This window comes from Moschus berezovskii, chromosome 9, assembly GCF_049115385.1.
Source record: "Moschus berezovskii isolate FMDL1 chromosome 9, NW_MosBer_1.0, whole genome shotgun sequence".
Classification (NCBI taxonomy): Eukaryota; Metazoa; Chordata; class Mammalia; order Artiodactyla; family Moschidae; genus Moschus; species Moschus berezovskii.
The window spans coordinates 27943876-27969765 of record NC_142468.1 but is presented as its reverse complement, the minus strand read 5'-3'; the positions used below and the strand labels follow the sequence as shown (position 1 = coordinate 27969765).

General features: G+C 39.2%; 1 protein-coding gene across 3 annotated transcripts in view; it reads right to left on the bottom strand.

Moving 5' to 3' along the window:
- Positions 1–252: 252 nt before the first annotated feature.
- PPP2R5E (protein phosphatase 2 regulatory subunit B'epsilon) overlaps positions 253–25890 on the bottom strand; it is a 158822-nt gene continuing 133184 nt past the window's right edge. For 2 of the 3 annotated variants that reach the window (XM_055437308.2, XM_055437309.2), the window contains exons 6-14: positions 22273–22403; positions 21844–21903; positions 20055–20163; positions 18565–18618; positions 18411–18461; positions 16426–16545; positions 13402–13529; positions 11223–11324; positions 253–4935 (exon numbers count right to left, since the gene is read on the bottom strand). In XM_055437308.2, coding sequence (XP_055293283.1) covers positions 4836–4935; positions 11223–11324; positions 13402–13529; positions 16426–16545; positions 18411–18461; positions 18565–18618; positions 20055–20163; positions 21844–21903; positions 22273–22403 — 855 coding nt within the window. In that variant the 3' untranslated portion in view covers positions 253–4835. The remainder of the gene's footprint in view (positions 4936–11222; positions 11325–13401; positions 13530–16425; positions 16546–18410; positions 18462–18564; positions 18619–20054; positions 20164–21843; positions 21904–22272; positions 22404–25890) is intronic. The other variant, XM_055437310.2, reaches the window with a different exon arrangement.

Sequence of the window (25890 nt, the reverse complement as noted above, 5' to 3'; positions counted from 1 at the left end):
CGCCAAGTCCTGCCTACATTGTACATTTGTGAACAAAATAAATAACTTCGATTGTGCCACCAAATTTTGGGGTATTTGCATATCCAGCAATAGACCCTGGAGCCCACCCTAATTACAAACTGATTTTCTCAAGTTGAAAGCCTGAACATACCAACCTGTCTCACATTTAAACTGATCAAATCTACTATTTGTATGGTTCAAAAAGGTCATGGAGGTCAGAAACAGATGAACAAACACACATAGCCAGGCACCTGAAAACTCTTCACTGCTTCTTTATTAGGATGCACCCACAGTACAGAACCTCTCACACATCTGTGAAAGGGGAAGGTTACATTTTGCTTTGGGAGCACCTTCATTTTTGTTTCTGTTACCACTTTGAAGAAAGTAAATCATTTCCAAAGAAAGACATTTTAAACTCCAAGTGTTTTAAGACTCAGCTTGCATTTTGTTGTGTTTGAAAAGGAAGTAGCATATTTTAGCCAGTGCAAGAGGATTGTTTTGTGGCCTTTTAACTTTCATGTGGATCAGAAGTCTTCACTGTCTGGTTGAACCAGTCTATATATGCAAATTTTCATATCAAAAATGTCTCATATTTTTTACCTCTACCCACAAACAGATGCTGTTTAAACACACACACACACAAAACTAAATTTAAAACCAGTCATGAACCACAGCATTTCTAACAGGGAAAATGAACTTTTGCTGCCCTCTCCTGCTAAAACAATGAAATACTAAAATACCAAAAGATGTATGAAGCTAAAGCGAAATCCTCAAACCAAAAGCAATGGACATGTCATTCTCATTATACCTCAATCAAAAATCAGACAACAACCAGAAAATGTATTGGTAATACTTATATTTGAAAGTTCCCCATTGATACATGAGGTCTGGATTACAACTTATATACAATAAGTGATTTCCAAAAAAGTAAAGAAAAGAGAAGGGAAAGAAGGAAAGATGGGGAGGGAAGGGAAGGAGTGGGGTAGAAAAGGAAACCTATATTCATAGACGTCATAATCTGGGATGTTTATTTCCAAGAGAGATGCTACTGCTGCAGTCGTGCACAAGAAGCAGCACAGATTAACACTCCACTAGATTAAAATCTGCTCCGCTTTCTCTCAAGATGCACCATCCTTTTAGAGTTTCAAAATTAAATACTGAGAAATATAAAATGCGTTCCCAATATAGCTACTACAAAAATTCTTTGTGGCTCATTCCTTAACTCCACTCAGAGAAGCAGCTGAGCCAGAATATAAAAATAAAAATATCGATGTGCAAATAAAGTATCACTGATCATGTCCAGTGCCACCTTTTTTGTTCTAGGTGACTGTCACTTTGTCATAACATTGGTAACAGCATCAAAAGAGAGAATCTCTTTATTTCTTGGGCCAGGTCAGTGCATCCAAATTGAAGGGGAAAAAAACAAAACAGAAGGGGAAAAAAAACACCTCTGAACACTTAAAAATGCCAATAACATCCATACATCTTCCCTTTCCCACCCACCCGCCCCGGCCCCCACAAAAAAATAAAAAAGCTTTTAAAGCTCTAAATATACTTTTTTCTTTCCATAGTGTGATTGAGCCTAGGGCTATACATTTAAGTATAGCAGGTGCATTTATAAGCAATTCCTGGCTCTGCACCCTGGACTGTCCCACGCATAGAAGGAGGTACAAAATAAATTAAACCCTTCCATTTAGGCAAGTGAGCCCAAGATGAAGGAGTATAACCCTGCTTGTGAGTATCCAGAGGCATTGAGGGTATTACTTATATCTCAGTTTTTTTTTTATTTTATTTTATAAAAAACAGATGTTAGGGAGAGCAAAATATAATAAAATTTCAAAGGACGAAAAGTAAACACTGAGGAAAAACAACTGGGGACACTTGCACAATGAGAAAAGGAATGCATGCTTGATTCAAAGTATGAGATGGGTCAATTCACTCACATGGTTGTTCTAGGCCCACAGCCTAAGGCCTCAGCATCCTTCTAAACCACAGGGTTTTGTTTTCGTTTTTTGTTTTTCTTCCAGAGACACTCTTAATCCTACCCCTGAAACCAATATGGTAGGGATAAGGTTGGAGTGATCATCACTCACTAACTACAATATTTGCTATTTAAAAAATATATTTATATATAGTTCTGGAAATTAGGAAGCAAACAAAATATAACACAAAGATGCATTTGTCACAATTAACTCGAGTTGCAGCAACAGCAGAAATGTGGGAAAGGACAGAGAGGGCTGCTGCAAATGCAGCAAGTACGTCCTTAAATATGTCACATAGTGCAACAGTCAGGTTACCTCAGTTACTCTGCGTCACTGGATACAACATGACAAATGTCACATTGTCACTTTCGGTTAAAATAGAAAAGACAGTGTTTCTTCTCAGAAGTTGCCCTATGAATTTTAGACATATATCTATAATAGCTTCTTTAAATATGTCTAAAATTTGGCTTTATTCTTCTCAGTTTGGAATGCTCAACATACGAAATTGACATCAAGGATATCGGTACAGCTTTCACCTTAACTCTGAGGACAGGGCAAGGTGCAATAAAGAATCCTGGTCTTTCTCATTTCAAATGACTGCACTTCACTCTAACAGGCAGAGATACAGTTCATGAACCTGTGACCTTGACAGCAAACAAAAGTTCACATTGTCAAAATTAAATATAAAACAAAGTCAAAACTCATGGGCTAAAATCAAAAGGGCTGAAGGAGATGGTTTGTTACAAATTTATTTTTATCTTTAGCATTTGAACTTGCACCTTTGCTCCAGCACTTTTAAAGTAAGTTCTTTCATCTTTGGCAGCCTCTGCCAGCTTTACATTGAATCCCCATTAAAGTTCTTTAAAAAAAAAAAACAACTATTAATTCCACTAAACCATGTTGTGTTTGATATTCCATATGACTCTTTTACTGCTGTTTCTTTTTCAGAATTAACAATGCCAAGTTTTGTTTTTGTTTTACAAAGTTATTGAGATGACAATGTCCATAATTGGCTGGCTTTTTATGCACAAACTGTGACCTGATAATCCTGAAACACTTGATAGGGGAGAAAGGTCAGCGGTTCCTTTTTTTTTTTCCTTTTTTCTTATAAAGAATAAAACTGCATATTCTATCTTATATTTTAAATGGAAGGAAGAAAATATACAAGCCCATATTGAGACCATATTTCTAATAAGAGCAACAACAGTTCATATGTTCCTGTTTGCCACTATCACAATTCAACACATGAACGCAGAACCAGCTCCATATCACAAATACTGCTGGAAGGGATGCTTTAGGATTATCAACTCACTGCTGCCATGTCCGCAACAAGCAAAAGCATCCTGGAAATAAATCCCAAAACACACATCTTTCAGTACATGACAATGCAAATGCATTAGGTTAAGTACACAACGTACACAAGTTTTATCAGCATTTTACCTCCCCAAGATGTAAGATTCCTCTTTCAAATACAAAGCAGAGAGCCAGTAAGATATATCTATAATACAGCCCTAGATTTTCTAGTTTTTTTTTTTGTTGTTTTGTTTTCTTAAACAATTTGGTCACAATGCACCTTTGATATAAAAGCATTTTTAAATTTTATTATTAACACTCAGGACATTAGGAATTTCCAGATTTTTTTCAGTAGCATTTGTAGAACCACTTTTGGTAACAAATACAGTAGTTAGGAATACGCATCCAATTCAGAATGCATAATAATGTTTATCCTGAATCCTTTCTGGCTAAAAACAGGGCTGGCGCTGTGATGGGATATAGAACGAGAATCTACAAAAAACACTGTAATATGTTTGTTTGTTTGTTTTCCCCAGAGGCTACATCCTCTTTTTGCTGGAATACTTTATAAATACATATTAAAAAGTAAGGCAACAACTCCAAACAGTCCAAGCTGTTTGCTCAACTCTGTTTCCAATTAGATTCACAATCCTGGCAATCAATTTCATGGTTGTACTGTTCAGTGTTTGTCTTTCTTATTTCCAAATGGTCCGAAAGGATGTCTCCTGACATTTCTAAAACATCTCTGGTATGTGTGTTCGATGATGTACATAACTAATACTGGTCAGGTACTGAACCCTATCTTGTCCCAGTGCCTGTTTTCAAAGGATTCAAGACATTGATCTGGATTCACCATAAACTCATGCGTGAATCCAAAATTCCCTTCCCTACTATGTTTATCACCTGTTCTCTTTTACTCCTAATTTTAAAACTAAAGGAGTACCAGGACTACCTGGTTACTGGAAAGATGTTCATTCCAGTAAACAAAACTTTTAACACGGGACCTTTATACTCATAGCCCCATTCCACATTCAACTCATGAAGATGTGCAAAAGGAAAAGATGTCAGATTACAGTCAAGTTATCCAGAGGAGGATGTTATACAAACTTATAAGGAAATGACAGTCTTTTTTTTTTCCTTCCTTTACTATAAATACATTTAACAGCTTAGCAGAAAGACAAGCTAAATTTAAGATTGTTCACATTTGAAAATTGTTTCATACTCTCTGCTAATGATAAATAAGGAGCTCCCAATAATGGAATTTTAATATAGCAATTTTATCAACAGATCTCTGAAGACTGCTTTTTTTTTTTAAAAGAGGGTTAGAACAATAATTACGTTTGCCAAGTTCTGAGAAGTCCATCTACTGTCCAAACTTTGGATTGAAGTCCTTATTTTTTTTTTCCTTTACTTAGAGACAGGTATATACAGTGCTGTTGTAATAATGAAACAAATGTGAAATCTACTGTAAAGTTGCACAATACAGAAAACTGTTGCTCCATCTTCTACTACATAAATGTGTGACTCCACAGGTTAGTAATGTTGTTGTCGTTATTTTTGTTAAGTTGGAATTATCCCATCACGTCTAAGACCTCTCTTTAACTCCAGATCCTCCAGTTTTTTCCACAGTTCTTCACGTTCCTTTTCTTTCTTTTTCTCACTGGGGAAAAAAAAATTGAATATAAGGTAAACAACTGAGAAAGTTTAAAAATATTATCCAACAATAACTGCCCCTTTGACATACTTTAACCCAGTTTTTAAAGATCTCTGAAAACTCTGGCATTAAACTTTAGGTGTTTCATCTTTTTGGTTTTCTACTCTTTTTTTTTTTTCCTTGACACATATCTAGAAACAACATAGAGTAGGACATGACAAGAATATTTTTAGATTTCATTTCACATTAATATTCCTTTCAGTACACTTAGCTTAATAAGGAAGATTAACTTCAAAATACCAAGAAAAAAAATGATCAACATTTATAAGTATGTTACCCTAAATCCAATGGCATATTAGTCATTTTTACTTTGGGTCTAGTTCAAATCTGATTTTCTTTTTCTCTCTGAATAGTTTCTCAAAAGGGTTGCTAGAGATGACACTGATACAGAGAACGTAGTAGGTCAAGAAAACATACCTCCTCTTTATTACGGTCCATTTTTTCTACATTTATGTATGTAAAGTCTTTAGCAGAATCTTATTCTTAAAAATATCAAGCCACAGAAACCAAATTATGAATTTATTCTATATCTATATATAAAATTAAACATCCTTTCTTCTATAATTTCAGTTTTAATTCTCAACAGAACTTTGTTAATATTATCAGTTATTAAATTTTTAATCTTCCAAGCCTTCGAATTTGGCTCAATATCAATTTGTGACTTACAGACTTCGGATTTCACTGTTTGGTTAAAATTTTCCCAAAAACTAGATGTTCAAAATAGGGTAAACAAATTTTATTTTGCCAAGGACATTTTTAGATTACCATACTTTTATAAAAGAAGTTAACTTTAATATCAATGAAGTAGTAAGTATGCAATCCAGGAATACATGGCTACACTATAAATTCATATTTATTAAAAATAACTCACTACACTGTTCCTAGTTTCTTCACGTTGTGATGAACCAGGAAACAGCACACCTGATAATATTTGTGAATCCATAATTCAGATAATTCCTAAAAACAGGAGCTCTACTTTACTCGGGAAGAATTTGACTTCACTTAGTAAGACTTTTGTACTTCACTGTAGTACAGTATATTTATTCAGGGAAGGAAATTCACATAAGTGAAATGTATATATAATTCCACTGCCTTATATTTTTTTAGTCATTACCAGTTTTTTAAGTTGTACTGATTATCTACAGCAACAGAAATTAATCTTCATCCCCCTCCGCCAAAATACCTCCAGAAATATCTAAAGATTTTTACATCCCCATTCCATCATTTTATAATTAGTATTTTGGCAATTTAAGCCTTGTTTACTGCAACTAGTTTTAACTGGCTCAAATACACTTGATACAATATGAATTTTAGTAGTCATAATTGTTTCTCAAACAATTACCTACTTGGTAACTTTGACCTTGAAAAATTTTATTTATAGGGCAATAATTCTCTAACCATTAAGGATCCTAGATACATAACTGCAAAGCAAAACTGTTTGGTAAATTATCACTTTTGGTTTCTCAGTACAATTTGGGGATTAACACTCAGTTCAGTTCAATTCAGTCGCTCAGTCATGTCCGACTCTTTGCAACCCCATGAATCACAGCACACCAGTCTAAAGACTGATTGCGTTATTTATTTATTTATTATTGGCTGTGCTGGGTCTGCACTGCTGTGCAGGCTTTCCTCTAGTTGTGGTGAGTAGGGGCGACTCTTTGTTTTGGTGGAACAGGCTTCTCAGTGCAGTGGCTTCTCCTGTTGCAGAGCACAGGCTCCAGGCACTCGGGCTTCAGCAGATTCAGTGTGTGGGCTCAGTCACTGTGATTCGGGCTCTGGAGGACTGGCTCAGCAGTTATGGCACACGGGCTTAGTTGCTCAGTGGGACGTGGGCTCTTCCCCGACCAGGGATCAAACAGGTTTCCCTTGCACTGCAAGGCAGATTCTTAAACAATGGACTCCCAGGGAAGTCCAACATTAGATCTAAATAAATATTATCATAGAATATTCATTTGCCGGCTGAGTTTCAATGCATATTGATCTTTTTACTTGGAAGAGGAGGAAGATGAGGAAGATAGTAAGCAAGGGCTCTAGAGACTTTATTCAACTAAAAAACAGCTTCAATGTTAGGTTCTTATTGCCCTAATTTGCAGTTTAAATGAAGAGCTGACATGATTAAACATTCATAATCTTGTTACTGAGGCATTTTACCAGTCTTTGATCAAGAGTTGTACAGCGATCAATGCAGTCTACCCTATGTGGCTTTTCTTCTAGGTAAACTTTTTGCTGAGTTATCATACATCTTTTATACTGACAGCTTTATCTTCAAAAACCCTAAATATTTCTGATATAGCTTCTGTCACTCCTATTCTTTCCCACTTTTCTCTCTCCCTGTAGGTGGCAGTTTAAAACTTCACTATGCTGTCATACTAGGGATAATGTCAAACTCCCTGTTACAATTTCACAGAGCACTAATGTTGACATATGTATCCATCAGCGTTAGTTACTTATTCTACCCACCATTTTCAGACTTGTAATACTTAAAATAATGTTGATCTGAACTGCAACAGTTACTAAGTTCTTGCCTTCTAGAAATAAATCCTCTTTTCATTTCTTGTCGGGATTCTTTGTGACCCATCCACTGTAGCCCACCAGGCTCCTCTGTCCATGGCGATTCTCCAGCTAGGAATACTGGAGTGGGTTGCCATTCCCTCCACCAGGGGACTCTTCCCAACCCAGGGATCGAACCCAGGTCTCCCACACTGCAGGTGGATTCTTTACCCTCTGAGCCACCAGAGAAGCTCTTGTCAACAATACCAAATAAATCTCTTTAGTCTCTTTTTCTCTTCCTAGATCCATGGAAAAACTAGTATTTCCATCTACTAAGTATACCTTTGTATTGCTCATTAGACAAAATACTAGTTTTTATTTTATTTATTTTTTTACTGGAGGCTAATTACTTTACAATAATATATTGGTTGGTTTTGCCATACATTGACATGAATCCACCCTGGGTGTACATGTGTTCCCCTTCTTGAACCCCCCTCCCTAGACAAAATACTAGTTTTTAAATAATCCTTCTGTCATTAAGAAAGTCCACTCACTATAAATCACTTTTAAAACACCAGACTGTCATAGTCAGCTTCATAGTGTCTGTTTTCTGTTAATTATCTTTTTCAAGAGTCTGGCCTATTTAGTTTAAATGATAAATGATCATAAAACAGTTTTGAAATTCAATAAAAATGAACGAAATTAATTCAAATGATTTGAATATTTTAGAAATAGGTCTTCAGTAGTCTTAATGGATTTCTACAGATTTAATTCTTATTCACGGAGAAGGCAATGGCAAGCCACTCCAGTACTATTGCCTAGAAAATCCCATGGATGGAGGAACCTGGTAGGGTGCAGTCCGTGGGGTCGCTAAGGGTCGGACACAACTGAGCGACTTCACTTTCACTTTTCACTTTCACACACTGGAGAAGGAAATGGCAACCCACTCCAGTGTTCTTGCCTGGAGAATCCCAGGGATGGGGGAGCCTGGTGGGCTTCCATCTATGGGATCACACAGAGTTGGACACGACTGAAGTGACTTAGCAGCAGCAGTAGCAGTAGCAATTCTTATTCAACTAGGAAAATAAAAATGGGTTTTTAATTACTATAAAAAGAAGGATATTATGTACAATGCACTCTTTAATGGTATATCACAGTATGAAAATTTGCCCTGTATTTCCTTCACTTAAATAACATTTTTTAAAACTCCAGGAGTTGGTGATGGACAGGGAGGCCTGGCGTGCTGTGATTCATGGGGTTGCGGAGAGTCAGACACAACTGAGCGACTGAACTGAACTGACTGAAAGATTTTAAGTTTGAAACATGGAGGGTTATTATAAATTTAATGATTTGAAACTACAAATATAGTAAATTTTAAAAGTTCTTTAAGTCTGGTACAACATTTCCAATAACTGATTTTTACCTCAAAGTGGTATTAAAAAAACTCAAGTCTCTTCTCTCTACTATTAAACACTTTTTCTAGTCCATAAATTTGCTCTTATATACCACATCCTGGTAATTTTTTTAAAAATCACTATAACGATCCTCTATCCCCTGCCACCAAACCTTTCCCTTCACTTCTCCTTTTATCTAAAATCCAAGTAACACAAAAAATCAGGATAAGGTGCAAGGGAACCACAGACAGTTTTTCTCAGGAGGTTTAGCCAGGTCCTGAGTATGAACAACAGACTGAGTATGAACAACGGACTGGTTCCAAACAGGAAAAGGAGTGCGTCAGGCTGTATACTGTCACCCTGCTTGTTTAACTTCTATGCAGAGTACATCATGAGGAACGCTGGGCTGGAAGAAGCACAAGCTGGAATCAAGATTGCTGGGAGAAATATCAATAACCTCAGGTATGCAGATGACACCACCCTTATGGCAGAAGGTGAAGAGGAACTCAAAAGCCTCTTGATGAAAGTGAAAGAGGAGAGTGAAAAGGTTGGCTTGAGGCTCAACATTCAGAAAACAAAGATCATGCCATCCAGTCCCATCACTTCATGGGAAATAGATGGGGAAACAGTGGAAACAGTGTCAGACTTTATTTTTTTGGACTCCAAAATCACTGCAGATGCTGATTGCAGCCATGAAATTAAAAGACGCTTACTCCTTGGAAGGAAAGTTATGACCAATCTTGATAGTATACTAAAAAGCAGAGACGTTACTTTGCCAACCAAGGTCCATCTAGTCAAGGCTATGGTTTTTCCCGTGGTCATGTATGGATGTGAGAGTTGGACTGTGAAGAAGGCTGATCGCCGAAGAATCGATGCTTTTGAACTGTGGTGCTGGAGAAGAATCTTGAGAGTCCCTTGGACTGCAAGGAGATCCAACCAGTCCATTCTAAAGGAGATCAATCCTGGGTGTTCATTGGAAGGACTAATGCTAAAGCTGAAACTGCAATACTTTGGCCACCTCATGCGACTAGTTGACTCACTGGAAAAGACTGATGCTGGGAAAGGTTGGGGGCAGGAGGAGAAGGGGACGACCGAGAATGAGATGGCTGGATGGCATCACCGACTCTGTGGACATGAGTTTGAGTGAACTCCGGGAGTTGGTGATGGACAGGGAGGCCTGGTGTGCTGTGATTCATGGGGTCGCGGAGAGTCGGACACAACTGAGCAACTGAACTGAACTGAACTGAGTATGAACACTGGGATCCTTGAAGGTCTATGGTTTTATAATATACACAAAGCTGACATTTTCTTCTGGATGAGAAAAGTCAACCCAGCGGTTCAACTACTAACTAGCTCTCCAGACTTTCCTCAACCTCTCCAAGTACATCAAGTCAGGGTCTGAATATTTGTGTGCCCCCAAAATTCACATGTTGACATCCTAAACCCCAGAGTTTATGGTATTAGTAGGTGGGGCCTTTGGGGTGATTAGGTCATTAGGGTGGAGCCCTCATGAATGGGATTAGAGCTTTTATAAAAAAGACCCCACAGAGATCCCCTGCCCCTTCCACCTTGTGAAGACATAGTGAGAAGGTACCAGCTCTGAACCAGAAAGAGGGCCCTCATCCAACTCTGGTGGCGCCATGCTCTTGGGTTTCTGGACTCCAGAACATTGTTGTTGTTTGGAAGCTACCCACAAGATACTTATAATGTGGTATAGCAGCCCACACAGACCACATCTTTTGGAAAGTTGAATATACCGAATGAGAAATAACAAAATTGAAACATCACGTAAATGAAATCAAGAAAGACCCATGAAACCAGAAGCATTTATTATAATGAGTTCAGCTGTTTTCTGCTCCCAATACTCTTTACCACCTTGTTCTTTTCACTGCCCTCTAAATCACAGGAATGTGCTGGGTTCTAGTATAGAAAGTTAAGTTCTGGGTCAAAGAGCTAAACAAAAACCATGCCCCGTCTCTCTTGCTGCTGGAGTGAAGGACAAATCAGCCCCATTCTAGTTCAGAATGGGAGTGAATCCAGATGGCTATCGACCTGATGGTCCCCTTATGTGGGCCTAAAACACCAGTTATGCTCCAGGCTTCTAACCTGGATGCAGAAGAGAAACATTAGGGAAGGGGGAAGGAGGAAAGCAGCCTTTACCAAAATGACACTTCGTTACCCAGTGGCACACTAATAAAGACACAGCTAATGCACACGCAAAAATGAATATGGAAATAAATAAAATCGTGCTGCTTAGGACTTCAGGTACACCGAGGCAAATTCAGCAAAGAGCAAGGAAAGAACTCAATAGTTTTATGCACAGCTGACAAAAAAGCTTTAAAAAGTTACCGCTGACGATCTGACTTGTATGTGGCTGTCAGCTCATCAAACATGGTGCTGTTCATTTCCATAAACGCCTTCAACACATTGTACACTAACGCCACAATAGCCCTGGAAGCACAGAGAGAAAGGAACGTGTTGGTTAGTCCTATGTAATGGGTTGCTGCCCGAAGAAAATGGATGTACAACCTTCACCTGAATGAGCTCCTCACACTGCACAGTCTCCGTCCCTTTTTGAGTTGGAACAACTAGAGATGACCCACAGTTCATTTCCACATGAAGAGAGCTAATTCTTTAGACAAGAGATCTTCTGAGGGGTTGGCAGGATGAGAAAAAGGAAATAGAATTCTGCCCTTCTAATCACTGGTACCCAGAACAGACTTGCCTATGGGCGTTTGTTAATTTCAATTAATAAAAAGGCAAGTATAAAAATAAAGCAACTTCACCCTAAAAATGAACACTTGTGGCAAGACCAACCTTTGAGACCTGAATTTGCATAGAATTTTATTTTTAACGTGATAAAATACATAATTCATCAAAATCAAAGGCTGTTTCCATGGTAACAAATTTTATATATCTATAATTCATATTCAAAGATGATACCAAGCCCCCCTGTACATTGGGCAGCTTAATATGAGTTACATTTCTGGTGGTGATTTGCATCGGTCCTCTTGCTGACTCAATGCATAGGCTGAAGGTAACTGGCTAGCTGGTGATGGCTGCTATCAGCAATGGAACACTAAACAGCTCAAAAGCCAAATGGCTGCCCATGCTTATCAAGTCTAAGAATAAGCTCTTGGCAATGTGAGGACTCTGCCATGACAAGCTTAGTATCTTCAAACTAGAATCTAAATAACACTTCCCTGTGCAAAACTATATACAACATTTCTTCCATTTTGTGTGTTTTCCAACACCACTGAAAAAGGCATTCCTTGGGTTTCAAGTTTCTAAAACATTTATAAGTGGATTTAGTGTGCTGCTTCTGCCCTGTGTTCATTAAAAGAGAAACTTTAGCTGTCTTTTGTTGAAAAGAAAGACCTTCTCAGATACGACAGTGATGGAGCCGTGATGGAGAAAAGGCAAACACAGTCTGCTGAGCGGTTAAGGACACATGCCAGAACCACTCTCTAGGTTCTCAAGAGGCTGTCTACATACTGAGATCTAACTGTTTGCCAACTCTTCTATTTTTATAAGCTTTAGTCACAAATTTGACAATGAGAAATTTATTTTACAGTTGTATGCAAAACTTGTAGACAAACATACTATAGAAATACTGAATTATATTTGATTTTTAATGCCACATTCAATTTTCTTTCTATGTCATAGAGAAATATGTAAAGTCATTCAAATACAGAATGCTTTAACTTTCATTAAGAGGAGATGACAAAAAACATTCAAAAATGTTTTTTCCCTCTACAGAACAGGTATAATGACTGAATTGGTTTTTTAAAAATGGACCTTGCTAAAAAGGAAATCAATGCAGACCACTTCCCTTCCTACAGCTCTCTAGTGTTTCCTTATTATTTACTTGGTGAAGACTCACGTAGGCACTACTCTATTTTCTGACCCAATCTTCCAGCAAACTTCTCAAATGACCATGTGCTTCAGCCCTCCCAAATTCACAGGTCTCAGAACATCACAGGTGCTTCTTACCTTTTGTGCCTTTTAAGGTGACGGGTAAACCCACTATCTGAATAGGCTACCCCCATCCCATCCACTTGCCCAGTTCTTTTAAGATTCAGTATGAGCATCATCACCCATATCAATATACAAATTTCTCCACTTGATCCAGAGAATCCCCAAAAGATCTTAGCAATATTCAAAGACAGGTTAAGATGCTCTCAAGTAAACAGATACGTGAACACAACAACACTTAAAACACTGTTTCATAAAAAATCTGTTTACTTGTGGGTCTCCCCAACCAGTCGGTGAATTTCTAAAATGTAGACATTTTACCTTTTCACACGTGTATCTTCAGCATCACGCACAACACCTGACACACAGCATGCATACAAGGTATTTTATCAAGCAAAAGAGAAGGAAGGGGGAAGAGAGGCCAGAGGAGAGGGAAAGATGGAAGGAGAGAGGGAGGTATGGAGAGAGCGGGGAGGAAAGAAGGAAGGAAGAGGAGGAGAGGAGCAGGGAGGGAGGAAGAAAGGGAAGGAGAGGGAAAACTGTAAAAACCTACGGATTCCAATGTTCTTTTGAAATCCTATAAAGACTGGAAAACATGATGGGAAGGATGACGTTAGAGTTTTCTTCTATCAAACTCATGATGTATTCATTATTCCAATAATAGAGTGCCCTTTCTGCCACCTTTGAGAAAAGAAAAAGAAAATGTTAACAGAGAGAAAAAGACAAAGATAAAACAAAATTACAACCTCTTCAAAAAAAGTATTTTAAGACTATTTTAGCATCATTCAAACAAGTATAAAATTAAGTATTAATCACACTTTACATTTCTGTGGGTTTAAAATCTTTCACAAAGTTCCAAACTGGTTATCAATTTGAGGAAGAAAAAGATCTGCTACCTGCTTATTTTTATTCTCCTTTTAACACATTTATTCTCCTGATTCCACATTTCCCCTACACAGCTCGCAAGCATCAGACACCTTCAACCTGCTTCTAAATGCCATGCTGTTTCCCCATCACTTTAATTCCCTTCCTGGCTCACCTCTTTCATCCCACACACTTCAGATCAATCACAGGGCCTAGCATGTAGCTGGCCTTCAGTCAATAGCTGCTGTAGAAAACGCAGCTGCCCATCCCTGCAGAGCAGGCACATTTGCTAAACACCTCCTTTGGCCAGAGACTGTGCCCAGCCTGCAGGCAGAATGCGTCATCCTTACCACCATCCGAGGAGTGGGTACCACTGTACAAACAAGGGCACTGAGGTTCAGAGGGATGGGGAACCTGGCTACAGTCACACTGCTTGTCAGTGATAAACTGAGACATGAGTCTAGTGCCTAGACTCCTTCCAGAGTTCCTTCTGGTCCCCTCCTTTGAAGTGGGTAAGCCAGGAGGAAGTCACTCAGTTTTGGACTTAGGGATACTGGCTGTATATACACGCACTTGCTATCTCAGACCTCTCTTTTCTGACTGCCACATTTAGCAACTGACTCTCTGAATTCAAAGGAATGCTTCAAAGAAATCCTAAAAAATCTAAAAAGCAATCTAAGATAACAATAATAATTCAAGTAAACCAAAGTCTCAAAAGAAAAAAAAAACCCCAAAAAACACTAAAAACTCTAAGAGTAGTTATATGGGGAAAGGAAAAGAGTTGCTTCTTTCATTTGCACAGATTAAGAAATTATGCTTCATTTAAATACATTTAATAAATCTGTCCCCACCCCCTGCACAAAACTCATTTGCTGAAGCCCTAACGTCTAGTGTGAGTGTATCTGGAGATAGGAGGTAATTAAGGTTAAATGAGGTCATAAGGGTGAGGTCCTAATCAGATAGGCTTGGTGACCTTCTATGAAGAGGAAGCGAGAGATTTGCTTCTTTCCTCAAGCATGCAGCAAGGAAAGGCCATGTGAAGACACAGTGAGAAGATGTACAAGCCAGAAAGAACCCTCCCAGCAGCACACCATGCTGGCACTCTGATCTCAGACTTCCAGCCTACAGAACTATGAGAAATCAATTCCTATCATTTAAGCCACACAGACATATATGTGCTCAAGTCATGTCCAACTCTTTGTAACCCCATGGACTGTAGCCTACCAGGCTCCTCTGTCCACAGGGTTCTCTAGGCAAAAATACCGGAGTGGGTTGCCATGCCCATCTCCAGAGGGATCTTCCCAACCCAGGGATCGAAACCTTGTCTCTTGCATCTCCTGCATTGACAGGTGGATTCTTTACCACTAGCGCCACCTGGGAAGCGCTATGGAAGTCTGCTGTGGCCTAAATGTTTGTGTCCTCCAAAACTCCTACATTGAGATCCTAACCTCCAAAGATGATGAATTAGTCTTCCTGCTAATGCTCATCTGGAAAGAGATTCGTGCTCTTTGCCCTCCACTACCCCCAAACACATAATAAAAACTGAAAAATAAGGTAAACAATCCAAGTATTTGAGCACCATCGACCATATGTAATATGTAAAACATCTACAAAGGGTCGTGCATTTTCAAAGAAATCTAGACATGTGTCATATCATCTGAATGTGATGGTTCATGGAATGTTTTCTTCCCCCGCCTTGGCTCTGTGGTACAACTGCAAGGTTGTCATTAGATTACTGACTTGACATACTAAAGATGTCTTTAGGTCAAAAATTAGAACAACAACAGCCAGTGTCTCTAACTATGCAAGATAATAACAGCTCAGAGGGAAGTCTACCATCAAGTCCATCATGCTAGCAGTGGGCCTCTGTGCTGCCAACTGCAATCTGAACAATCTCTTCCAATCAAGAGGCAGTATATAAACAGTCAATTCTCTAGGTCTGTGATTTGGACCTTTGATGAAACAGCCAAATTAGAAAACCTAATGTGTTTCACCCCGGATCACCTTCTCTCCAGTGTGGGTCCCACAGCACAACTAAAATGTCCCCAGTGGAGAAAAGGGTTGCCCAGGCTCACCTTCCCTGTAATCTCTCAGAGTGGCCACAAGGAGGCAGACTGGTGCCACAGGAAGGTCACAGGCTTTCACAAGAAGCTATGACATGTGACTCCTCACTCCCTCTTAACTTGGGAACTTCAAGAAATCATTTTCTGAACCTCCTTTTTCTCATCTAGAAAGTGGAGGAGGGGAGTCTCATAGGATAATCTGAAGTTCAGGAGTAATGTATGTGAAACATCTAACACAGTAAAGATCAGCATTCTTTCTTTCTCTTAAGCTTTATTCACCATTCTCTCTTACACACCATAGGAGCCCTACCTGACTACCTCTCATTCAGCCCTTTTATTTGAGACAAGTCCTTGTACCACTCTGCTGGTCAGTGTTTACATCTGTAAAAATCATAATGCCCTGCCTGCAGAGTGGTCATGAGAATTCAAGTTATTGGGCAGAAAGCACCATCACAGTGGATGTCACGTAGCAAGAGTTCAAGATGAGGGTGGTGATTACCAAATAAAGTATGTATTATCGTGTGAAAAAATAGCCAATAAAAACAATAGGTAGCTAGTGTCCATTACATTTCTTTCAATAGAAATAAAACTTGACCAAAATAATACATGTTGTACAAGCCACTCTGGCTCATGCCTTCTTTTTAACTAACCTGAAAATGGGGGCTAGACACACACTTGGCGATTTGTTTAAACAAAGGTTCTTGGATTTTAACAAACTGCGAAGGTTCAATCACGTCCAGTATTTCTTCCAGCTCCCCAAGGAACATGACCTAGAAGTACATGCAAAACACCAAGTGTCAGGTGCTTGATTAAAAAATCCATATGGACAATGAGGAAAACGAGAGTTTTGCACGGTTTTAATATGATGAAAATTTATGCATAAAATCGAACATGAACAAACCAGAATTTAACTTATGTTAGATGTTTATTTCATAAGAAATTCACTGGAGGGTACTTGTTAAGAACAAATTTCCTAAAGCATTGAAGATGTGACTCTATTTACTTTGTAAAAAATAGTCTATGTGCTATATCTATTACATAGGGCAGGGGGTACTTACACACTGCAGCAGGGCCTGGGAAATGGGACTATCCCTGTGGGGCTTGCCTCCCCTCCTCCATATTTTTAAAACGGTGGGCGAGTGGCCCTCCTGAATGATGGACAAAGTCCACTGTGGGACATGCAGATATTTGCCAAACATTTACAGCCCTGTGCTATGAGCTAGGTGCTCCTCTAGGAGACACCGGTTCACAGAAAATACAAAGTCAGAGACACACCAATGAGCATATTTAGTCACAGACAGATGCCACTTTAAACTTCTAAGCACACACTGACCTATTCTCCACGCTTACATGTACATATGTACACACTTGCTTGTTACTGAGCACAATGAATCTTGTTGCCTCAGTACCCTGTGCTTCCAAAACCAGAGCTTTTAGATCACAAAATGGAGCCAAATCAATAGTACAGTACTTGTTTTAAATATAATGGAAAACTGACAAGAGAAATAAAAAACATTTTCCTATTCAGGTATGAAGAAATGGCTGCCTAGAAAAAAATTAAGTATGCAATTAAAATATGAAAAATGATCTTGTCATATCTTAAGATGCATCTGGGTAGCAATGACTAGTTTAATTTTACCTAACAGGTATTAAGAAATTAGAAGAGTTTCTGAAAATGTGTAAAGGAGGGCTTTGGCAAATTGAAGCTGATTTGAGAAGGAGGGTGTTTCCATCAAAAGTGAAATATAGTCGAGCCTTACCATTTGTTAAGAAACATTCTGAATTTCTTCTAAAATACTCTCCAAATATAAAACCAACTGCTGATCTTTGTTTCTGGGCCATTTTCCACATGGTTTCTAAACTTTCAGAAAAGGTGGTACAGACCTGGTGCTCAGCTAGGCTCACTTCGCAAAGAGACTCGCTTCCGCCACAACCTCACACTGCACATGCCCAGTGAGGTCTTGGCAAAAGTACAAATGATTATAAATCAGAGATTTCCAGGGCCACTTGTGAACAGCTGAAACTAAAGGTCTGCAATATATTTAAGATTGTACATTCCCTGGTGGCTCAGAGGTTAAAGCGTTTGCCTCCAATGCGGGAGACCTGGGTTCGAACCCTGGGTCGGGAAGATCCCCTGGAGAAGGAAATGGTAACCCACTCCAGTATTCTTGCCTGGAGAATCCCATGGATGGAGAAGCCTGGTAGGCTACAGTCCACGGGGTCGCAAACAGTCGGACACGACTGAGCGACTGAACGGAATGAACTGAACGAAGATCTCACCCACATGATGCTTTAAAGTGGGTATCTGGGCAGGTTGCTACAGCATCTATCAACAGTGACAGCAAAACCTCCATACTCTGTAGGTGGTCACTAGGAAGCGGACATCAGTGAGCAGACCAAGATAAAAGCCCAGGGTGCAGGAATCAGCGGGGGGCGGGCTCTGGCCTAATCACCTAAACTTAGTGTACCCAGAAAGGCTACTTAACCCCTACATATCAACTAGTAAAATGAGAATATTTACAGTCCTGCCTTATTCGGAGGCTCCATGAGGATTAGCTAAGATAATGCATCTTTACAGACGCCTATTATCTCAGTGCTCTCGTAAGCTATTCACTCACTGACACTGAACACTTACCTCTTTTTGACTACATGTTTTGGGCCAAAATTTCATTAATCCCCTAATAACCTAAAATGAAAAGGAGAAAAACAAATTGCACTTAATTTTTCTTATATACTCCATGAAAAGTGATTTTTCTAAAGTTTTTTAAAATTATAGAAAAAATACTTACTGGCTCTGTGAGTGAAGGATCTTTCTCCAGAAACTGTACTATGCAATATGCCAGCTGGAAAAACAAGCAAACACGAGACAAAATTAGAAATTCTATATACTCAGGGCTCAAAGATGTATTATTAAAAAGCCCTAAAAAGCTTCCAGAGTCTGGTTTTAATAACTTCACATTCAATTTATTTAAAAAATAAAATACATATAAAGGCAAATAAGAAGCTACTTTTTCAAGCCAAAGATTGACACTAATAAGGCAGCAGTGAAATTTTTTTAAAAAGAATTTTGGGACATGAAGTAGTCAGTTAATGAGAAGCAGAGGTGAAATACCACATCCAGTATATTCTGAAAGTATCTCATCTACATAGAGTTTGAGCTACATCTCATGGGTTTCTTTTCTCTTTGCTGGAACATTAACAATATGGGGTTTTACTGTGGTTCCAGAAGAGTCTTATCTGAGAAGCAGGCACTTAACTGAAAACATTGCTGACTACCTAAAATGGCACATGTAAGCTGAAATAGTTTCATGGAAAGATTTAAAAGGTTATACCTGCCATGGATAGAACCCTGAATAAACACGAAGAGTTCTACTGCTGCTGCTAACTCATCAAGGTAAGAACTTTTTTTAAATGATCATGAAGTGTGATACCTATTTCAAAAATTCAAGGCAAGATCAGCAAAGGGGCTCGGAAAGATTCCTGGACGAGAAATTCACTCTTGTGAAACAACATTTTGATGGTGTTCTAAATTAGAAGCATATGGACTAATTTTTCCTCGAAACACACTATTTCACATTTAAAGAGAAACACTACTCTGAAAGATGTGTTACATGTTTATGAAAACTCAAAACATTCCCATTACAGGGAAGGGGCACATCAGAGGTTTGAATGCTAAAACTAAAATGCCATGACATCACGCATGCACCTCCTCATGACACGCTTACCATGCGAGGCAGTGTTAGCAGGGAAATTAGAATGGGGGGACTAGACAGGGTATGCTTTTTAAAGTAATGGAGGCTAAAGTGAAAATACTGATTGATTTGTCTTCTTGTGAGAGTGTTATTTGTATGGAGAAGGTGAGAAAGAAACGGTGAGTGAACTAGAAGAGGGGGTAAAAAGGGTGAGGACAGACTAACGCAAGATAAGGATGGGCTGAAAGATCTGAGAACATTCTAAAATGATTACACACGTCCAAAGGTCTAAATCGAAAAGCCCATATACATGTTTATCACATGCAACTCGCTAAATATATGATTGTGAACTTGGGCAACTAAGTTCTCTCTGTAAGATGAGATGATTAAGCAACCGCTGTTTCCACTTAAGAAATAAATCCCATGATTCTCCTATACACAGGCAAATATATACACATTTTATTTGCTTTGGGGAATATTTTTAACTTTCACAAGCCTTTTGTCTGTTTAAGTTAATAACAAGAACAACAAAACACTGGGTTTACAAACTTTATTTTGCTTCCAAAAGTAGTTGTACAAAATTCTACCTGGGCATGGAAGAGTGATAAGCTCCTGACAGTGTGTAAAGGGATCAACACTTTCACCAGGAACTGTTTGTGTTCTGCCTTAAGAGGTAAAGCAAAGCCATTGATAATACTAGGAAAAGAAAAGAGACATGAATTAGTGATGTTATTACCACAACAAGGTAAATTGAGAAGCTGTTCTAGTGAAATCAGGCTATATCTTAATCAGTTTATGTTTGATCCAGAACAAACCAAAACCCACCCCAATGGCATTCAAATCCTCTCAGTTGCTTTAAGTAGAAAGAGAATTTAAAAGAAGGAAATTTGCTTCTGATCTCCCAGCAAAGGCTCTTGAGCTCTTACACCAAAAGCTTTTGTATCAACAACTCTTTATTTTTCCTTCCCTCTTCAGTTCAGTTCAGTTGCTCAGTCGTGTCCGACTCTTTGTGACGCCATGAATCACAGCACGCCAGGCCTCCCTGTCCATCACCAACTTCCGGAGTTCACCCAAACTCATGTCCACAGAGTCGGTGATGCCATCCAGCCATCTCATTCTCTGTCGTCCCCTTCTCCTCCTGCCCCCAATCCCTCCCAGCATCAGAGTCTTTTCTAGTGAGTCAATTCTTCGCATGAGATGGCCAAAGTATTGGAGTTTCAGCTTTAGCATCAGTCCTTCTGCTGGCCAGTTCACTGATGACCCTTTCCATTTCCAGACAGTGTTCCTTTCCATCCCTGAAATCTGCTCATGCCAAGAATACCCCAGGGTATAAAGCCCACCCATGGGAAGTCCTAAAGGGAACCAAGTGACTCCACCTTCTCTCTCTCCTCATATTAGGAGGAGAGACTACGTAATCACATTGTCCCGCTACATTAGACTCCCTTGTGTGTGGAAACCCAACAACAGCCGTCTCTCCCCAATTCATTTCACTACTCCAGGCAGCAGCTGTTCAAGAACTACACCTGGTACATGGACCCTTTGAAAATGGAAATCTTTCTAATTTTTTTTTAATAATGTATGTATTTATCTTTGGCTATGCTGGGTCTTGCGTGCTGTGTGGGGATTTCCCTATTGCAGTGAGCGGAGGCTACTCTTGGTGGCAGCGCATAGGCTTCTCTCTGGGGCAGCTTCTCTCGTTGCGGAACGCAGGCTCTAGGGTGTGCAGGCTTCAGCACTTGTGGCACGGGTGCTCTATGGCGTGGGCTCAGCAGTCGTGGTGCACAGGCTTTAGCTGCCCACACGTGAAATCTTCCCAGGCCAGATCAAACCCATGTCCCCTGCACTAGCAGGCAGATTCTTATCCACTGTGCCACCAGGGATGTCCCTCTAGTTTATTATAAACCAGCTTTCAAAATTTATGGCAGAGAAACGAAACTGACAAGAAGATGTTTGAGTAACCGATCTGACAGTGATTAGATGAATAACGAATAAACTGTTGTCTCTTTCTGTCATTCCAAAATAATTCAGTTCAGTTCAGTTCAGTCCAGTCGCTCAGTCTGGTCCGACTCTTTGCGACCCCATGAATTGCAGCACGCCAGGCCTCCATGTCCATCACCAACTCCCGGAGTTTACCCAAACTCATATCCATCGAGTCGGTAATGCCATCCAGCCCAAAATAATTAGCAATGCATAATTATGAAAGAAGGGGAACACAAAACAATGTTTTGTAGAGTCAGTTGGGAAACATGCTATAAGCACAAATGAGACCTGATGTACATATAATAGGATCTGGGGCAGCATCTCCCCGTGCCACCTGACCCTAGCCATCACAACAATATTCACCTGAGATTAGCAATGAGCTAAAAATGTGCTTACCTCCCTAATATTTCCAGCAGTTCAGCTACACCATTGAAGTGTTCTGTTTCATAAACAAACCTAAAAAGAGAAAGGAAAGAAAAGGGGAGGGAAGGGAAGAGGAAAGAGAAAGAAAACGTCAGTACACTATGTTCAAATATTTGAGGTTTACTTAATACTTCTATAAAACCGTCAGCTTTGCTTCTCCTCCCTCCACTTCAGTTCAGTTCAGTCTCTCAGTCGTGTCCGACTCTCCGCGACCCCATGAATTACAGCACGCCAGGCCTCCCTGTCCATCACCAACTCCCGGAGTACACTCAAACTCATGTTCACAGAGTCGGTGATGCCATCCAGCCATCTCATTCTCCGTCGTCCCCTTCTCCTCCCGCCCCCAACCTTTCCCAGCATCAGAGTCTTTTCCAGTGAGTCAACTCGTCGCCCTCCACTTACCTTAGAAAAATATTGTTAATCTGTTTTCGGATAAATGCTCTAAGACCAAGAAACTTGCCATAAATTCTGTGTAATACTGTTTTTAAGTAGTCCCGTTCCCGAGGGTCTTCGCTGTCAAACAGCTCCAAAAGCTGTTGTAAATAAAAAATAGTGTAGCTGTCAAAAGCGGTTTCTGCAAAGGATTTAGAAATTCTGCCACTTTTTATTTAAAATATCTTCCTTCCTTCTTCAAAACATTATTAAAAATCTATTATGTGACAAGCATAGCACTAGTCTCTGGGAATGCAGGGATAAGTAAGTCAGACAAGGGGCTCATACTCTATAGAGAAGAGATGCACAAAAAGAACAATAATCAGAACAGTAATTATAATATTAGGTAACACACATATAGCACTTCGTATGATCAGCCGGCAATTTTCTAAACAACCTATTTACATTAATACTCCTTATAAGGTAGTCTTATTCCCATTTTAAAGAAGAGGAAATTGGAGCACAAAGATAAGAAGCAGTAGAACTAGAATTTGAATCCAAGTTGTCGGGACCCTAGAGTCCATTATTTCAATCACCACACTTTGGTGGCATAAGCCATCTACTGCGCTTACGTTTCAAAGATACAGCTAGGCTTTCAGCTCTCCCAGAGCATACAAGTAAACTGAGATAACCTAAACCAAAGCAAGCATCAAAAAGTTCCCAAGAACACTGGCAACATTCTTTTCTGAGATCCTGGATCTTATTACATGGGTATGTTCACTTTATAAATACTCAATGGTGTGAACATTTATGATTTCTGTACACATGTTATACATGAATAACATTTTTCAAGCTTCCAATAATTTCTAATCTAAAGACAATAACTGAATCCTGAGAAGATCACATCTTATCAGAATTGAAAACATGCCAACACAAAAACTTGCACATGAATGTCCACTGTAGCATGATTCATGACAGCCAAAAAGTAAAATAACCCAAATACCCATCAATTGCTACAAAGTGTGCTACAGTGGAATATTGTGCAGGCATGAAAAGGAATGACGTACCGAAATATGTTACCACATGGATACGCCTCTCAAACATCAGGCCAAGCAAAAAAAGCCAGACACAAAAAGGCCACATAGTGCATGATTTCACTGAAATATCCAGAATAGGCAAATCCATACAGACAGAAAGTAGAATGAGGAGTGACCACTAATGAGTATGGCATTTGTTTTAGAAATGATAGAAAGTTAGAAAGTGTCCTGCAATTATATGAGAGTGATGATTAAACTCTGTAGAATATATTAAACATTAAATTATAAACTTTAAAAGGCTGAATTCTATAGTATATGAATTATATCTCAGTAAGGCTGCTTTTTTTTTTAAATGATAATAGGAAGGTTACTCTACCTGAAAAACAAACTTGGGAGACTGGTTTGAATTTTACTGAATTCTTCATATCTTCATTATCATTGCAAGAAAACAGAACTCATAGTTCTAATGTTAACTTTACAGCAAAACATTTCATGAGCATATAGATACCATATAAATGAATGCAGACTACTCTAATTACCAAAAAAAAAAAGCTTTCAAGACACACTGAAACATGATTTCAGGTGATTAAAGACTGAAGCTGGGACTGACAGCAGAAGAACTTGGTGGGCAGTAATCAAATAAATTATCTACTTTTGTCTGAACAAAAGACAGAGTTACAGGGCAAAAAAACACAAACTGAAGAACAGTCTTCAAAACTGGGCAGTGAGACAGACAAAATTTCTGACTGTACAATGTCATCTCTCCATCCATTCAAAAACTGAATATTTCTAACGAGCCTGTCGCCAGCCACCAGGCACAGTGTCAGGGACAAAACGATGAGCAATACAGACGCTGCTTTTACAGAACCTAGTGTAATGAGGAACACATGGAAATGAACACCACGGCAAGTGACTCAGGATACTAGATAAATACACAGCAGCAACATCTACTCTAGTTGAGAGAAGTGGAGTGATCAGGTAAGACTTCTACACGAAGTGACATCCATGAAGAAACGAGGAGCCAGAGGTTAAGAAAGTGTTCGTGGCAGATCCAATAGTACATACCTTCGCAGACGTGGTTAAAATACCTGCCATCTCTCTGCCTACTTAGTCATACAATCAACCAGCCAGTCAATTAATCAATCTCTGCATGTACCAGGGACCGTGACCATCTCCTTTGCTGGATGCATGCACACACACGCACACGCACACATGCACACACACACACACAAACAAACCTGGAGCCCACAGGAAAGCAATAACAAAGTCAACTACACATTTCCACAGGAAACAGTGAAAGAAAGATGTGACCCCTATGGGCAAAAAAGGCCCCATACGTTCGTTATTTCTTACCTCTACCTGCAGAAAATGACAGATTTCTAACTGACCCATTCCATTCCATGTTAACAGAAATAATTAACCTTTGGGTTCTATTTTTTAATTTGGTTTCTATTTTTAGGTGCTGTAAAAAGGCTTAATGAGTAATTTGTAACTAACACAGGTTTTAGGGAGTGTAACGCTAGCAAAACTTGAATCAACCATGCTTATGTACTGTTAATCTTAAGAGTTTGATGAACACATAATAATTAAACAAAAATTATTTAACTAATGTGTTTTCATTAGGCCCTCAAAGAAAACGTATTACCAGGCACCTAACCTGAGCCAGTCTTAAAGGCACAAATAATATATATATATATACTATGTTCTTTGAGAAAGATGAACTGTAGTATACAAACTACTTTTCTGCGGCACTACAGAACATACTCAATGACTTCATGATATATGAGGCAAAAGAAAAGGTAGAATTGTGTGTAGGCCCAAAAAGAAGGGAGTGGGATGAGTTTTAATTTCCAAAACCAAGTAATATTTGTGTGCATAGTCATATATAAATTCCAAATACTCCCCACAAAAAAAGCTATGAAAAATATAATCCAATATCTGTAAATGCCTAGGTAGACTATGCTCTCTACAATGTAACAGGCAACTTGTTGTCAAAGAAATGAAGCTGGAGAGTTTCCAAGGTGATTACAGAGCAAAGACAGACCTGTCAACACGCTGTTTCCCACTTCACAAAACCAGCCATCCTGAAGTTGACAGAGATGACTGCCCAGTGACTTAGCCCAACAACCTCCTTTGAACCTCATCATAAATCTACAGTGAAATGTAAAGGACAAATTGAAAAAGGTAGTCAGGGTCTGTCTGTTAGACCAGAGGGGTTGAACCTCTCTCTTCTTAAACACTCCCTGAAATGAGAGTAAAGGAATAAAAATGCAAGAAATCCATGAGGCAGAGAGGACTGGGAAGCAGATCAGACAAATCTGCACATCTCTCAAAGACGGAAAGTGGATGGCAAGAGGTAACTATCTTAGGTTTCCTCCTTCTCCACTCTGCTAAGTGTTTTTCCATTCTGCCAGCAGGGAGGGAAGCCAATAAGAAGCAAGCCAATTCACACCAGAGAACCCTTAAAAGGCATAAGAACTGAAGGCACCAGATATATTTGATGGCAAGGTTGTGAGGAGCTCGAAACAGGAGAACTGACTGACAGTTTGGAGGAAGAGTAACAAGATCTCCCAGATCCTCTGTCCCATGCAGTTTACTGAAGATTTACACT